At 39.4% G+C, this 17,291-nt stretch overlaps 2 protein-coding genes across 3 annotated transcripts; both read left to right on the top strand.

Annotated features, from left to right (window-relative positions):
- Positions 1–540: 540 nt before the first annotated feature.
- Positions 541–11,790, top strand: si:ch73-40i7.2 (FYN-binding protein 1). Of its 2 annotated transcripts, XM_036522648.1 has the most exons (15): positions 541–1,151; positions 2,030–2,126; positions 4,498–4,589; positions 6,588–6,625; positions 7,385–7,422; positions 7,631–7,763; positions 7,932–8,091; positions 8,688–8,838; positions 9,022–9,041; positions 9,120–9,183; positions 9,966–10,029; positions 10,586–10,748; positions 11,014–11,047; positions 11,395–11,432; positions 11,585–11,790. In XM_036522648.1, the coding sequence occupies exons 1-15, from the start codon at positions 587–589 to the stop codon at positions 11,635–11,637; spliced, it is 1,710 nt and encodes a 569-aa protein (XP_036378541.1). In that variant the 5' UTR covers positions 541–586; the 3' UTR covers positions 11,638–11,790. The 2 variants fall into 2 exon arrangements, with proteins under 2 accessions (XP_036378541.1, XP_036378540.1); XM_036522647.1 differs by lacking the exon at positions 11,585–11,790 and having other exon boundaries at positions 11,395–11,560.
- A 1,782-nt stretch (positions 11,791–13,572) lies between these two features.
- On the top strand, positions 13,573–16,097 carry pex11g (peroxisomal biogenesis factor 11 gamma). The gene is made up of 5 exons (XM_036522513.1): positions 13,573–13,960; positions 14,386–14,574; positions 14,738–14,916; positions 15,030–15,101; positions 15,687–16,097. The coding sequence occupies exons 1-5, from the start codon at positions 13,898–13,900 to the stop codon at positions 15,910–15,912; spliced, it is 729 nt and encodes a 242-aa protein (XP_036378406.1). The 5' UTR covers positions 13,573–13,897; the 3' UTR covers positions 15,913–16,097.
- The last annotated feature ends 1,194 nt before the right edge of the window (positions 16,098–17,291 follow it).

Below are 17,291 nucleotides of genomic sequence, written 5' to 3'. Positions count from 1 at the left end.
TCCACGTTTTTTGGCATTATTCTTTGTTCTCATTGACATGCCATCACTTTTTATTGACTGAGCCTGAAAAGAACAATGATCTGAAAAACAGCAGCTAAAATCTCTCTGCATGTGGGTTCTATATATGTACCAGAGAAGGGTCTGTTTCAGCATGGGTTGTCATCTTGGCTTCATAGCAGAGCTTAAAATAAGAGTGAGAGTGCATATTTTTTTCTCCTTGTGTTGTCAGAAGTAGTTTGACCAATGCTGTTTTTCTGTAAGGTTTTCTTTTAGAAAGTCATGACCTGAGTCTTTTAGTGAAGGTTTGGTGCTCTCTGCTGGGTTTCATAGTATTGTTTGTGTAGCTGCTGATGGTTGTGTGGGTTGACTTCCACTTTCTGTAACAGAGCGAGTGGATGTATGCAGTGAGGTAGATGTGTGTGTGTGTGTGTGTGTGTGTGTGTGTGTGTATGGGGGGGGGGTTGGTTGCTTCCTCATCTGCATTCTCTTGATCAGTAGCAGTGCACTTGAACTTCTCACTCATCTCTTACAGGAGGAGTGTGTAGATGTCAAGGCCTTGACGGCCAGGTTTCATGCTAAGATTGGAATGGCTGATAGTGGAGGTGGCGGTCCCCCGAGGACCCTGTTCCCAGGAGCTGGGAGAGGAGGCCCATTCAACTCATCAGTGAATGGAGCCATCAGACCAATTAGTCCGAAACCACCTCCAGGAGTACGACCGGATCTGCAAAGGTTTCCCAAGCCTGCCATGGCTGATCCTGATGCCTCAACCTCAAAGAGGGCCCCACCTATCCCTGGGGTGTTCCCTAGACCTCCGCCATCTCACCGCACCGGCCCCCAGGGGCCAAGACTGGCTGCACCTGACACAGAAAGACCAGGGAGGGTCAAAACTACTGGGGAGTTGTTGCAGAGCAAGATGCTGAAGCAGCTCCCTACCCAGGAGGGACCCATCACCAAGCCGTCTTCCCCCCTCATCACGTCACTACGCAGCCAGAGGAGCATGACCGAAGTAGCCCCCCTCAGGAGGAACCTGCCCCCAGAGGGACCCAGGCCTTTGAAACCCAAACGTCCACCTTATGTCAACCTGGACCATTTCAAGAAAGCTGCCCCAGTCCCTCCACAACTTGGACGGCCAGCATTGGGCAAGACTCATGGTATGCTTTGCTATTGCATTGTTATGTTGACCAACACTGTTTTTTCGTATCAAGAGGTAATACTTTGTGAAAGTTTTAACTTTTATGTTTTACCAGAAAGGACCCCAAAAAGACAGTATTACTGAAATCTAGCTCTGTGGACTCCATTTTAGCCCTCTGTGTGCGCAAAGCCTTTTTCTTTTTGTTGTCTTATATGCTATCTTATATCTTATAACTGCTTGTATTATATATGTATGTGTATAATTTATGTAATTTACATACATATATACTTGTAAATTATTGTTACAGTACTACTGTTAAGATGTTGCAGGAAAGGATTTATTTACATGACTTAAGTATTACAGTGATGTTAAATATAATAGTAATGGCATAATGTACTGTAGCGTAAGGATCTTAACAAAAATGGCCGCTGGAGTTTATGGTTTCCGTTTACAATAACGCATATGAAAAAACATATGAAATAATGTTAATAAGTAATAAGTGTGAACTTGGTTAAAGGTCAAGTCTAAATCTTATGAATTCGAAGGATTTCTCTCTGACATGAGAATGATTCAGTTTGAATTCTGACGTCAAAGCTTTACTCAGATCATGATCTATTTTAAATATTTCGTTCACGATAATGTGTTGTTCTGTTTTATTAGCTATATGAAAATCATTTGGATGAAACCTGCCATGCAGGGACTTACTGATCAGTGAATGCCTTTCAGATGTAGCTTTGCATGTAGGCAAACTGGAAAATATCCAGGGCTGAAGACGTTCTGATAGGATTCATGTCAGAATGTATGTGTCTGTAAATCTGCTATACAGCTGCCTGTCAAGCCGTTGTCCAGTGCATGCCACATCTTTCCATGTCTCAGAGGGCTTGTTTCCACTCTCAGGTGGCAGCAGCTCATCCCTCCCTGGACTGGCCAGCCCAGCTGGCCCACCAAGACTGCCAGCTAAACCCATGAGCCTAATCCAGCAACACTCCACTGTGTGAGTAACATTGCCACTGTACGCTGACAGGCAGGCAATAGTGGGCATGACATTCATCTTTAGCCTGGTCGAGTGGTTTACCTGAAAGCTAATTAAGTGTTTTCCTATGACCATCCCTCTGAGTGGGTCTGTAGGTCTTGGATGGGAGATCAATCACTTAACTTTATGATCTCATCTTGGCAAAAGGAGAAATTGTACAGCTTGTGATATTGGGAGCTTGCTGTTTTTCCTTCAGAGGTTGAAGACCCAATGCAGGTTTTATAATGGTCATTCATTTTGAACCCAGTCTGGACCAGTGCAATTTTGCCTTAGCCATCTTAATTTCAGACACTCATACAGTGATGCGTGTGCACCATTCTTTTGTTCTGGAGTTGTGTGGGTGGCTAAGGTAGAAATGTTTTCAATTGTGCTTCTTTTGTTTTACATGTCGCTGAGGTTTGGTTGATGTACTTAGCAGCTTGCATGAATGTTATATATAATTGACGGTTTACAGAAATGATGCTGAGAGGCTAATAAGATCTCAACAATATACTGAAATGCCACAGTCACACGAAGAGTTGTACAAAGAAAGAAAAAAATTGTGCATAACAAATGCCATTCCTAATCTGCTGTTATGCCCTTGACTCCATATATAGAGAGATGCTGATAGCTCCCTGCTGTGTCCCCACTTTTTTAAAGATAATTTTGAAACTAAGCCACAAATCAAATGAAAGAAGCACAGTTTGCATAGTGCATATGAACTTGTAATTGATGTTGCTTCTTACAAAAATGAAATGTAATAAGGATGTATCATGAAGTCAGCAAATATTCTAACTTTTCTGGTGCTAAACCTAGTGATCCAGTTGCACCATTTTATAGTAATACTAGGTGTCATCATTGCAGACAGGTGGCAGTCCAGAAAGCTGAATTTATATCCTTACTTTACAGTAAATGCCTCTTAGGAGTCAATTTACACTTTGGAGCACTGAGCTTTTTTTTTTTTTTTTCGGAACTCCTCACTTTATGGATTTTAGTTGTTGGTATTCAGACTTAACTTACCCAGGCACTGAAAACCCTGTTTACCCTGGAAAACTATGCCTCTCTTCCGGTGTCCGAAATGCATTAATACAGAGTTCCATTACTGCCATGTGTCCTCATTACAGAACACAGCCGCGCGGCATGCTGCGAGGTACTTTAATTATGAAAGCAAAGTAGATATTTGCAAAAAAAATTGCGCGGTTCTGGAACTGAGGCAAGCCTACAATTATTCTGTTTAAAATGGCAACATGACAAATGTCAGCAAAAAATAATTAAAGAAATAATAAAAAAATCATAAAAACACAACAGTCTATTTCAAAGTTTTAGTTTTAGTTGTCTTGTAGTTAACACAGTGAGAGCAAGTTTGCACACATGTAATAACCATAAGACAGTTTTTGACCATATCAATGAATTCTTTATATGATTCTTTCTATTATTACATTATTATTATTATTACAGATATTATTATCTATTCTTTATATTACAATTTTATGAAGGAATCTGTGAACTACAGCATCCTGTGCAAAACCACAGACCACTCAGGCTAGTGCTCTGAATATTTAAATAATTTTGTGACTCCTTATGGTTATTAGTGTAATTTTGTTGTTGCACCTTGGTCTGAATTACCTATGGTAGCAGCATCTGACATGTAGCTAGGGGGAACCACAAATTGCTTATTGGTTTATTGGCTTGTTGGTGCCAATAGTGAATACTATTGGAAAGCTCACCACACTTTTCAAAATGTCAGAAGATAGGATGTTGATGTTAGATGCGATGCACTGTGATGCACTTTTAATTCCATCTTTTTGCGAGTGCAAGTATTGTGGAGAGTTTACCAGAGTTCCTGGACAGAATGTGCCTATCTTTGTAATGAATGAGACACATTCTCATATTGTGAGAATCTCTTTTGGCACATCTTCCACACGGGCCACATAAGTTCTCATGTCTGAATTCTAAATTTAGTGGGACTAGAACTTTGGAACTCCTATGGAGAGGAACTGGGTGGGATTTATGTGCCTGTCTCTCATGTCTGAATAGGTCCTTTATTTAGTTAAGTAATAACGTGACAATGGGAATATACTACTCAAAATTAAAAGGCAATGTCACAATGGGTAATGGGTAAAAAAGAAACCAAGAAAAATATGCCGCATTGAAAGGCTTTTACATTTGCAGGTTGCAATTTTAAAGTGTTTCTTAATGTATTCTGAGTTTGTTGATAACCAATATGGATACATATTCAGCCAGAAGAGGTAAGTTGTTACTGCACTACCGCACTGCACTTCTTCAAAGATGTGCTTCCATTAGGAACTGAATTGCTTCCTCTCACTCAGTATTTTCTTGACTCTTCTTGCAGCATCATAGAAGATGATCAAGACACTTACGATGACATTGATGTGCTTCCACCTCCTCCTCCTCCTCCTCCAAAGTATCCAGGAAGTAGAGAAGGTAAGAGGGGAAAGATGAGCAGGAACGCCAAGGCTCACTTTTAGAGTGATAGGAAGCCCCTGTATGCTGTATCTGTAGGCCTACCTTTGCTATACTAATCTTACGGGCTTAAAAGGGTGTAACGTCATCCTCCATCCTGTGTGTATATAAACGCTTTATATTTTCAATGTGAAGTTGGAGCATAATATTTGTGAAGTTTTGTAAATTGTGGTGTCCCAGATTTTGGCTGCGAAAACCTCTGGCATTGCAAGTGTTGACTTGCTCAGTCTGAACAACAGCACAATGGCGTAAACGCATTGTACCCTTGATCATTGAGGAATATTTGTTAGTAGGTATGAGCTATACTGTAACTCATGACAGAATTCATTCCAGAAGGTTTTTGTTATTCAGTGCTGTAAAGTTAATAATGATGATGAGGTGACTAACATTCTGAGCATCAACAGATAATTTACCTAACAAACACCATTCTATTTTTCTATTCTATTTTTTAAAAAGCTTAGTAGCTTCTGTAGCTTCTGTTATGTAACTGTTATAACAGAAATATTTTTAAATAACTTCAGATCTTTAAATAGCCTTGTGTTTTGTGAAATAGCATGACGTGTATTGTTCGGCTTTCAGAATGTCAGAAAGCCCAATGCTCTGTTGGTCATTGTAGAGACAAACACAAACAGAAGGAGCAAAACTTGCAAAAGCAATCATTTTAAAAATCCATGAACAAAAGGAACCAGCCTTGAGCACACTGCTGAATGAAGTGAGACTCTTCTCTGCAGCCACACAACTGTATTTAACTACCATTAATTAGACAGGTGGGGCCAGTCAAGCATGCTGCTTCACAAGATACACAGATAGATAAGGACAATTACAAACTGACCAGGGACGGTTCTAGCTATCGAAAAGATCCAGGGCTAAATCAAGTTTGCCTTTTTTTTAAAGGAAATCGGCATGGGCAGGTTGGGGAGGTTATATCTACCTTTATAATAAATAAATATTATCACACTTTCGGACGCTGCAAGTCAAGTTCCGCTCTGTTACACAGTCTGTCTGTTTTGCTATAAACACCTCCTACTGACTGTTAATTGTCCTACTGACAATTAACAATTAACATCTTCAGATGAAACTGATTGACACGAGTTCAGTAATTGAAAGAGCAGAAACTAAGACAAAGATCCCTATTAACATACATAGCAACATACACAAGTGAACAATTAAACAATTAAAAAGGTTTCAGGGAAAATGTGAACGCTGTCTTTCCCAGTCACACTCTTATCATACACCATCTATCTGTGTGTGTTGTGATAGCTCTTGGTCCCTGGCCATGTCCAATATGTTCACAAAACATGAACATATTGCAGCTCGCAAGCTACTAGTCATGGCTCTTGATCTATAGCCATTACCAGCCAAGTCCAATATGGTATTGCTATTATTGTCTCCAGATTTGTGTAATTACCTTTTGAACATGATTCTTTCATAAATTTACAAACTCAATTTTATATATTTCTTGAATATTGCCGCTTTATGTACAGCTGAAATTCACCTGCCATTTAAGGCTCAAACTTTAAGCCTTAACTGAACAGACTATAAGCTTGTGTTCTACCATGGGTTACACAACAATTCCTCTATATTTGAAGATAAATGAAATAACATTTCATGTTTTTTGACTTCCTTCAATGTCTGCACGATTTGTGTAACGGCACACCCAGTCACACACCTTTCCTGTTGGTTCCTTTTCAAATACTCATAGAATATTTCCAGACACCTTGTAGTGAATGGCTAGCCTCAGTAAATACCATTGCACCTGTGTGGTGCATGATGATAGTCTGGTGAAGTACTAATACTTTTTCAGTTAACAGGTATCAGAGGACATTCAAGATTCCAAAGGTTTCTTGATTTTATTTGAATGAATTGAAATCCTAATTCTAGAATATATGTAGGCGGAATAGTTAAATGATTCTCATGGATCTTTAATTACTAACAGAAGAACTCTTACTGCATTCACAGATTCCTGGAATGACCATTGCTCCACACAAGGAGATGAGGTAAACACTGGGTATTTCATATTGGGTATTTTTATGTGTAATTTTAATTTGATTTCAGTAGCTAGGTTATGTCGACTAATTACAACAAATTACTGTCCTATTTATTGTCTGCATTTCTTCATACTGTGTGAGCGCTGATGACAGTCATAGCTGAGTGTAATTTTTGCGAGGGATTATATTACAAAAGGCCTGGGCTTCTGAGTGACTCCGTCTGTAAGGTGATCATCTTGAGCGCAGGCTGAGCCCTAAAGCCCAGGCTTGACACAGGCTGTGTCATCTGCTGTAGTGGCAGAGTAAACTGGGTTTATTTTTTTGGAGATAGGGGTGGGTAGGTCAGGCAGGGCTACCTCGCCTCACCACCCTCAGACACCCTGCGATCTGCCTGTAAGTTGCTCACACGGTGAGAGTGAAATAATGCCTATCCTCCCCTGAGCTCTCACCTCACTGTGCTGCACTGTTTCCCTGGTAGTAGCTGCCGGCTGCATGCGAGTGTATTGTAGGATTGCATTTGCATTGCATCAGCACTCCTGCACAAATGCAGAGGTTGTTGTGGTGAGATGAGCTTACTGTACAGTTGGCAATTCCAAAACAGGGTTGCATATAGGGGAGAAAAAAAGTTTTTTGCTCCTCCCTCCAGAGCAGGGTGTTTGTTCCTTTCTGTTTTATTTGCCTGTTTAGCACGAAACATTAGGTGCCGTGTATACACTAGGATTTACATTTAATCTTTTGTTTTGTCTGTCTCTTCACTGTTGCCCCAAGGAAAGTGGTGGAAGTGAGATTTATGAACCTATTGATGAGTAAGTATTGTTATTTATTTATTTATTTATTTATTTATTGTCTTCAGTGGTGGAGATTTGATTGAAATTTGATTGCAAAACAATCACCTGCAGTTCTGGATTTCTATATTAGTAAAGGAAATGAATGGATTTGAGCCCCCACGTGGCAAGGAGTGCTGCTCCAAAGATAGAGACACTTACCGCAAAGCCATTCTCTTCTCCACTCTAGACCAGAGGAGCCACCTAAGCACCACACCGCTGACAAGATGAGGAAGAAAGACATGAGGCGACAGCATGAGCTGGAATTGAAAGAACAGAAGGAAAGACAGAAGAAGGAAAATGAATACAAGAAAAAATTTAAGGTGGGCCAGCACATATTCATAGCCACTCAGCATTTTAAGACCCACAATTTCCCTAAAAAAATAATATCTGTGTTGCTGATCTCATGTATAGAACAGTGCACATTCACATATGGGGTCACAAGGTCATAGTCCAGGTCACTGAAAATCCTGTACCCTGGTTCTCTGCAGCTGACTGGGGTGGTGGAGGTTCTTCATACAGCCAAGGTTCGACATGACTGGCAGGGGGGAAAAAATGACCTTTCTGTGCGTCAGGGAGAGAGCATAGAGATCATCCGTGTCAAGAACAACCCAGAGGGCAAATGGCTGGCCCGCACACTGACTGGCACCTGTGAGTTAAGCCACTTTTACTCAGGGGAACCAAAAAAGTTTCCCTCATTTTGTCTGGGTCACAGTGTTGGGCTTAAAGGCCTTTGACATAGGTGAGGTGGTACAGTACTTATCCTTCATCATGTAGGATCCTGGTAGAGACAATAGGCTGCACCTATATCATTGTGAGTTCCTACCTCACACTCTCAAGAAACAGCTTCCACATGGAAATAACCACAGACTACCAGTTAGCTGACTACCAGAGTTACTGATGAAATACATAGGATGCCCAGCTCCATTCAGTTTGTGCATGGTAATGATTCTAATCATTACATGGGATAAATGATCTAACTAACTAATTTGCTAATTGCATTAACATGTCTACAACTGATTTTCTTGCTAAAATGGGTAGCTACACATGGAAATACATAGACAAAACAGGTATAACTAAATCTCAAGGAAAAAAATGTTCATGTTCAGTATCAAAAGAAGACACCATTTATAGATATACCTATTTACACACCTTAGTAAGTCATTAAAAACATGCTTTGATAAATATTTTTTGTAGAAAGTATGCCTCTGTGCCATAGGTGAATCCTTTTTGATCTTGGTATGCAGATGGCTACATCAGCAACACCTGTGTGGATGTGGACTACGAGGAAGTAAAAAGGAGCATCCTTTCCAAAGCAGCTGACCCCTCCTTCCCCCCACCACCTCCTGTAGATGACGAATTCTACGATGATGTGGGCTCCTCTCACCAAACAGACAGGTCATTTGTGCAATCTTTCTCACTTAGTCTTCGTTAGCAGCCTGTTTTTTATGTGATCAGAATTTTAGAATGTTGCTCTGGATGAATGCAGTTTTCCCACCCAGCACACACGCCACATCTACATCCAAGCATTCATTCTATTTTAGCTGTGAAATTAATTATTCGGTTTTTTTTCTTTTACAGCAGTATACATTTGGAGAATGGTAAGTGTGACTGAGAATGGCTTCATTTAAATGAAGTATGTAGACTGGAGCTTGTGATATCACCTTTTTCTCTCCCAGATGACGTGTATGACGATGTTGAGCCCATATCAGATGAATTCCCCCTTCCCCCTCCTGAGGCCAGGTACAATAAATTCTGTTGCCTGTCTGCCATAAACAGACTCTGTTAATATATTACTCTATACATATGTAGTACAACAACATTATGCAGAGCACTAAATCTTCCATGTCAAATACTACAATAATAATACAATATCTTCTACAGTTTATCTTGCTAAGGTTTTATACAAAGTGTTATTTTATTTTTCAACCAAGACATTGTAAAAAAGCTTGATGAGATGATGATTGATGAGAGCAGCACCAAACATCAGGTGGCAAGACACTGTACTGTGTAAATGTAGGTACACAGATAACAGGAACAGCACTGAAACATTACACCCAAGAAGAACTTCCAGATTAAACAGTATTTCTCTTCGATTACCACTGGTTAAGATTTAGCAACATCCAATTAATGGTTAGCCTATATTGGTGAGATGTAGACAGAAAAAATGTGCTGTGTTAGAAGGCCATGCTTGAACAATACCAATACCTAAGAATGTGGCTTTGTAAGTCACCTAGCTGGTTTATTTGCACAAGAGCTGTACCATAGGTTACATATTGAAATCATGACATTAATTATTACATAAACAGTGATGGCAAACCAGCTTGTTTATTTTTGACAAGAGAAGAAGTAAAAAAAATATATGAATTGGAATGCACAAAGTGGTGTGACAAAATGTGCACACTATTTACCTAAGTGTCCACCATATGCTCATACTTACACATAGTAACTCTGATGTAAAATAACTTGTTGTGATTACACATCACTATTAATGGAGACTGAATGATTATGGTTCTGTGTTTCAGCCTAGATCCCAAGCTGTGCAAAAAGCTGGAGAAGGAGGAAAAAGAATTTCGGAAAAAATTTAAGGTGGTTCACTTTTTAACACTTCTGTTGCAATTATAATTTTGTTTTGGTAAATGTTGTTTTTCTAGCCAAACATGTCTCATTGAAAAATGTCCCCAGCTCTGTTAAGATTCATTTTATTGATCTGAAAGCAGTTTATGTTTTTGTGTTTGGATATCACATTGACCATTCTCTCTTTTAAACACTAGCTTACAAGCTTCCAGCTTTTGTCAGTTTGAGTTTTATATATAAAGGTGAAAATAAATATAAAAGTAAAAAAAAAATTCAATTTCATCAAATTGAACATCAAAATGAAATATAATAATTGAAATTGTTGCATGCAGAGTATACCTCTACACCTCTACAGGTGTTATCAAGTATTAAACTAATGTCATAAAGTACAAATATTATTCAGTCCCATGACCATTATGTGTGTGTGTGTCTGTTTATGTGTGCTTTTAGTTTGAAGGGCCTATAAGGGTGCTTTATAATTTTGTTTTAAACTAATGTCATAAAGTACAAATATTATTCAGTCCCATGACCATTATGTGTGTGTGTGTCTGTTTATGTGTGCTTTTAGTTTGAAGGGCCTATAAGGGTGCTTTATAATATGATGGTTGACCCCAATACCAGCATCAAGAAAGGAAGTGGAAAGGATCTAACCATACGGCGTGGCGAGATCTTGGAAGTCCTTCAAATTGTTAATGAAAAGAAGGCACTGTGTCGCAATGACCAGGGGAAATGTAAGTGCATGGCGCCCTCTTCTGTCTTGATGCCATAAGAGCATTCATTCCAAGCGAATTTTTCTCAGTGCTGTGATGTGATACAGGTGAATATCAGATAATGCTTCTTCTGCTCTGAATGCTTCAACTCTCCAATAAGGACTGGTGAAGATCCAGGCCTTCACAGCAGCTGTCATGATATAATCATGCATTATGCAAGGGGAAACAAAAACTGAAAATTACTGCATTTAGTCCAAAGGAGTAAATAGTCCCTCTCCTTTCACAGATGGATATGTGCCACGGGCCGTCCTCCTACAAGCGTACGTATTTCATCCCATTCATTAAACCTTTCCAATTAGAAAGTAACCCAATAATCGTATCACACAGACCAGACAGGATGTGGTTAGACTACAAAGGAAGGGAATGGTTTTGTAAGAGCCAATCAGCCAGAAAGTGATCAAATTATGAGATTCACAACAACCTGTAATCACATTCCAGATACACATGCAGTATCCTGCCATTAAATGAATCAACCTCTCACTCTGGTTCCTAAAAAGGATTATAATATTGATGTCCAGAATTGCTCTCCTATACAAGCATCTTTCTCACCAAGTACACTAAATTCATTCTGTCGTGTAACTCTTAAAATTGTGAACTTTCATTACAGGGAAGGGGAGATTTATGACGATATTGATAACCAAGCAGGTTTGCAATTTTACATTTACAACTTTATCCTCATAACAACCAAACATACTGTGATTATCTGTTTTGTGAAATAATATCACACAAATACAGTGTTCAAACTGTTGTAGGCAGTAAGTGTCTTCTGACCTTTTTTTCCTGTCTCTGTGATACAGATGTCTATGATAATGACTCCAGCACAGATGTGTCACTGAAGCCCTTTTCCTGAAGACAGCAGTAATTATTGTGGACAGATACAAGCCTTTTCTATTTGTATGTCTAACCTGAGAAAATATTTATTACTGCAAGAGAAGGATATCTTTACATTTATCATGAACCATGGTACCATCTAAAATGATTAGGTCTTTACTGAAAAGCGAGGACTGAAAAAAAAAAACAACTTGCTTGTCCTTCCTGAGTTACACATGAGTGCAATGCATCAGCCTTCTTCTCTGTAAAGTGCTTTGAGATCCTTGAAAGGACCTATAGAAATGCAATGCACTTTTCTAAGCATTTGTAAATAAAATGTGCATGATTTTAACACACTGTATTTGTTTTGTATAGTGCTTTAAGGATAGCTTCTTTGCTCTAAACAAACACAAGTGAATAAAAATACAATGATTTGTCTCCTGTGAATGATGCATGTTTAAACCTGTAAAGTTTGATTATGTATATATTATGTTTCTTGACCCTTAGAAGGCTCTTTGTGTGTACTGGAGTGGCTTTGGAGTTGTAATTGCAGGGCAGAATACAGAAGTTAGTCATTGCTTCAAACAGGGTAATACATTTAAAATGAGAAAAATCTGCTTTGAATTCTATATTAACTTTGTCACCATTGTCATAGTAACATTTGATAGTTCTGAAGTTTTTCAATCTCATAACAAATTAAAAGTGAAAACCATGATTCACATCCACTGTTGTTTTTTGTACTGTAAAAACTCATATGCAGGGGCGGAGCCAATGGCTCATTGCAGAGGGGGCGAGGACCTGCAGGCTAGTGGGCCCTTATACAGCCTATCATGGGCTGTATGGAGATGCAAGACAGATCCAAGGGGAAATTTACAGAGACAGAAGGTTCGGAACGGAGAGAAATGCGGATTACAATGAGGTGTGCATACCTCATTGCGTGAGACCATTTTTAAATACCGCGGCTCCGTCAGCAGTGACGGCGATGGGAAATAAAACAAGACGGCTGGCGATCGCCTACTTCCTATACTTTGGGACTCGAAAAGAGGGCGTAATTTTTCTGTTTGTACACTTACACAAGGATACTGGATAACGAATAAAGTTGTCTGTGTCTCTACTGGGTCTCTGCTCATTCAAAATAGGCTAAATATCGCGGCGAGAAACTTAGCTAGGAATCAGTCGAAACCATTATGCCCTCAGTCTGATTTTTTTTGCCGCAATCAAGACACACAAAAAACTATTCAAAATATTCAATTAAACAACAAAAATACATGTTCAGTCAGGCAGACTGGGGCCCTTTGTAACTGGAAGAACCGTGGGCCAGCGGCAGCCACACTCTCTGCCCCACACGGCTCTGCTCTGCTCTGCACTACCCCCCATGACCCCCCCCCCCCCCCCCCCCCCCCCCGCTCCATCACAGCTCATATGATAATTTAAACTGAACATTTTAAAAATCACTCTGTTGCTGTTTTTTGTGAAGTTTTTGGAATCTGAATATTGGTTAAAAATGTTTAGCGTTGATCTAATTAATTTATAATTAATGACTGACAAGATGCAGGATGACAATTAACTGTGCAGTATTTCAAACACCCCTGGTTTCAAAAATAATCTTTTTAATTCTTCAATCTTTTCTTTCAGCTTGCGCAAAGTGCACAAAGTCAACCTACTTCCTCAAACTTTTACCCCCATGGGCCCTAGCTTCCCCTTAACAGTTGATCTAGGATCAGACTCAGTGGACACCAGCACTGGGGATGTCCCAATGGTTTTCACAAGAAAGGAAGCACACAGGGGTTGCGTTCCTCATGCCTCGGTATCGGGGCGTTATCGTCAGTTGAGTGCTCTTAATTTGCTCAACGCGCTGTCAATCAGGTTGTTACTGTTTCCTGATAGGTAGACAATTCTCTCGTTGTTGCTGCGACCGAGCGTAATTATTGCTGCACGTACTGATCCAAAGTACAGCCATCAAAATTGAGGTAGATAGTAAACTACTGTGCAACTGTGTGCGTAACTAGAATGCTTGTCATTGTGTTATGGTGTGCTGTAATTTAATTGAACAAATTAGGGAGACTAACCATGTACAGAAAATAATGTGTTGCAAGCTATTTCGTTAGCCTGTTTTAGCTATACTATACAAAGCTAACAGTTAACTTACATTATTCAATGTTTACATCTGACTGTCTCAGCAAGCTCGGTAGCTCGCTAACGACCAAGCTAAAGTTACTTTTGTTTCCTCAACCTAGTCACCTCGCAAAACTAAGACTGTTAGTCTGGTTTGCTAGCTACACATATTTTGTAAGATAATCATGAATGGTTCTGTGGATTCGTTGGTGGATGTGCTCGAGTCTTACAGGGGACGAGACAAAGTGGTAAGTCGCTAGTCATACAACGTTACTGGATTTCAGCAGAGTTCTTGAATTCTCGTTCGATTAAGTTAACTACAAAAGAAGACGAACTACCGCAACCACGTTTTTAACGAGTCATGACCATAAGATCTAGCTAACATATAGTTAGCTTGTTACACTGCTATTTGATATGTTTATAAAGAATGACACCTTTACATATAACTAGGGAATGGATTTGAGTGTTTTCCTCCGAAAGGACCTTGAACTTCCAGTGTAATAGCCTAAGGAGACGACCAAAGTTAACTTTACTGTCTTTCATTTACTCTCTATAAAAGATAGCTGGCTGTGATCTTTTTAACATTAATACTGTAAATGTAGGGAAACTTTGTCAATTTAACATTAACCTGCAGATATTGTAGCTAATATGACTGTTCTTTTGTCGGTGTTAGATTAGGACACTTTGTTATGGATCCCAGCTTGTTGGAGGTGTCTTATCCCAGAAGGCAGGGGGATCGTCAAAGATGGGAAAGAGTCTTTTGCTGTTCTCTGCCCAACTTAGTCACTGCCGCACCGTACTGCGGCTCTTTGATGACCTCTCCATGTTCGCCTACTCCAGGAGCTATGGTCTCGGTTCCACGGTGAGAAAGCCCTTCATACCTTATTCTGAAAACATGAGCTTGTATTTGAACAAATGATTACCTGTGGAGCAGTTTAGAGGACTAATCAGTCACATGTAAGATTTAAAGTGTCAGTGTATTGCTTTCCTGGTTGTGACAAATGTGATCACTGTTCTCCATTTAGGAAGGGGATCCAGCCTTGCGCTGGATGGCTGTGCTGAGTAATGTGGCAGACCAGCTGTACTACCCTTGTGAGCATGTTGCATGGGCAGCTGATGCCCACCTCATCAGTGTCCAGTCTGACAAGTGGTGGACACTAAGCACGTTGCTGTGGGGTGTGTCACTACTTCTTGGTATCCTCAGGTAAATCTCCCTCTATCCTGAACCTGGATGTAGGAGAAAAAGTGACATGGAAAGGATTCGCATGAGGTGCTTGAGTCTGTCAAAGCCAAAACATGATACCATTTTTCCTCCAGGTCTATCAGAGTGTTGCTACTGCTGAAGAGGAGACTGAAGAAATCTGAAAGAAGCAGGCAGATGGACAGCAGGTCAGTGTGGGCTTTGTGTTGTAACAGCTTGAAGATCTGCTGTAACAAGCCACCCAGTCATAACTAATGTAACATGAGTTGGTCTGAACTTGCAAACACTTACTGATGTGGACACCATGGTGTTTTTATTCCTTTCTGAAGCATGACACCATATTTCTTTAGTCCACAGAATGAGTGCGGTTAGATACAGACTTCGGAAATCTCCAGGGTCAGCAATAGCATATCTAATTAAGTTGATAGGAGGATTCATTTGAGAAGGAGCTGAACACCACTACACGCTCCTTTTGATAGTTGCAGTTAGAAATTTTGGTTGGTTTTCATTAGCAGTGTACTAATTATGAGAACAACCTAAGTAAATCTGGTGTTTTTGACCTGTTTCTTGTACAGACTGTGCACTTAATCAGTGTCAGCTCATGGGGGTGTTCACGCATCGAAGGTTATTATGTTTGTAAATTTAAATTTTGACAGTTGTCCTTGGTAGATGAATGTGTAACTACAAGCAAGAAATTTCACTGATACCTAGTGAAGTAAACACTTGCTGTGTTTTCTTTACATTTGTATCAGTAAAGACTCTTTCTTTCACAGTGAGGCACGTGTGAGCACAGGCTCTGAGCTGCGGCGTCAGGTGCTGACCGAAATACTCAGTATACTCAGCGGCATGGCAGACTTGAGCAATGCCATTCATTGGATGCCCCCTGGTTTCCTGTGGGCAGGACGATTTCCTGATTGGCTGGTGGGACTTCTGGGTACTACTTCCTCCTTGATTGGTTTGTATCAGATGTCTTCAGGTGAAGGAGGAGCTACAGCCTGAGGGTCTTTATGAGGAATGAACAGGACTTCATTAACTGAACTTTGTTGATGATTTTAAATCACATTTGTACATTTTGCACATTTTCAATAGCCTGCTTGGCTAAAATATGGAAAACCAGATGGTCACATCAGCAGCAAGTCATTTTCAATCAATTATGTTTTCACATTACAGTTAATTGATTGTAAACATATTTCACAACTCTGTAAAAATGAAGATGTTGTACTTGGCTTTGTGCTCATTCAAAATCCATGGATAAGAATTAATTTAAATGATTTCTTAGAATAATTTACCTTGGAATGTATCCAAGGAAACAAGCAAAATTTAAAAACCATTGATCATATCACAATAGAACATGAATCACAGAAGAGGACTAACATGAATTACTCTCTAACTCAATATGTATAATAATGTATACCGGGCTGGACTAACATGTAAATCCATAATGCAATAAAGCAGGCACTTTATTGTGGACTTGAAAGGCATGTTAAAGTCATCAGACATCAAGATCAAGCAAGCAAGCGTTAAATTGCTGTCTGTGCCCTCCATAAGGTACTAGGTTACAGGACTATTTTAAAGACCCTGTGCAATTAAAGTAGTTGAACCTATTTGTATTATTTTATTTACTTTTGTTTCGGTGGGTGACAAATTCAAATATCATGTTTGTGTACCTTGACCATGGATTATGTTTGTAGTGGTCATCAGAAGTTATTTTTAATGTCTTAAAAAATGAACACTTTAGATGACCATTACTTTACCAATTTGAGACACTGACTGTATTTACTGACCCTGTGTAAATCTACTGACCACAACAGTTTAGCCACAATGTAGCTTCTTAAGTGTCCAAAATATTGATGTATCTGTTGTGCACAAATACATGTAACTGCAGTAATCAAACAGTAAGAACGGGTTACAGCATTCAATCAGATAAGTTTAGTTTGTTAATAAATATTGCATTTGAACATTATTCAATATTAAGTTTGTAAACATATTAAATAAATGTAAATCCTGTAAATTTCCACAAGGGGGCATACATGAAACATGGAAAGTGAAAGTTGTGGAAGCACGATGTGTGCGTCTGAAATTGTTTTACTGTAAGTTGGCTATTGTATGTAACTGTCATGTCACCGTAACACGTTGAATCACTCAGTGGTTAAATGATCTTTTAGACTGTTGACTCTTGTCAGTGTTCACCTATCTTCAAATGTATCTGCTATGAAGAAATTATGATTATGTGCGCAAGTTAATATTTACAACGAAAATTGTGTTCTGTGTCTGTGAATTCCATATTAATACTTTCTATCCCTTTAATGTTATTTTCACTGACAAAAGAACAACACGTATAAAGGTTTGCTGTTGAAAACATATACGGCCTTTGTTAT

The sequence above is a fragment of the Megalops cyprinoides genome, chromosome 2 (assembly GCF_013368585.1).
Source record: "Megalops cyprinoides isolate fMegCyp1 chromosome 2, fMegCyp1.pri, whole genome shotgun sequence".
NCBI lineage: Eukaryota > Metazoa > Chordata > Actinopteri > Elopiformes > Megalopidae > Megalops > Megalops cyprinoides.
The sequence above is the reverse complement of the archived record's forward strand: the minus strand, read 5'-3'. Positions and strand labels throughout refer to the sequence as shown.

Excerpts from the sequence above, each read along its gene's own strand:
- pex11g (XM_036522513.1), top strand. The coding sequence starts at position 13,898 with ATGAATGGTTCTGTGGATTCGTTGGTGGATGTGCTCGAGTCTTACAGG. Across the intron at positions 14,575-14,737 it reads GCTATGGTCTCGGTTCCACG|GAAGGGGATCCAGCCTTGCG; the intron begins GTGAGAAAGCCC and ends TTCTCCATTTAG. Across the intron at positions 14,917-15,029 it reads CTACTTCTTGGTATCCTCAG|GTCTATCAGAGTGTTGCTAC; the intron begins GTAAATCTCCCT and ends TTTTTCCTCCAG.
- si:ch73-40i7.2 (XM_036522647.1), top strand. The coding sequence starts at position 587 with ATGGCTGATAGTGGAGGTGGCGGTCCCCCGAGGACCCTGTTCCCAGGA. Across the intron at positions 7,764-7,931 it reads AATACAAGAAAAAATTTAAG|CTGACTGGGGTGGTGGAGGT; the intron begins GTGGGCCAGCAC and ends GGTTCTCTGCAG. Across the intron at positions 8,839-9,021 it reads TCCTCTCACCAAACAGACAG|CAGTATACATTTGGAGAATG; the intron begins GTCATTTGTGCA and ends TTTCTTTTACAG.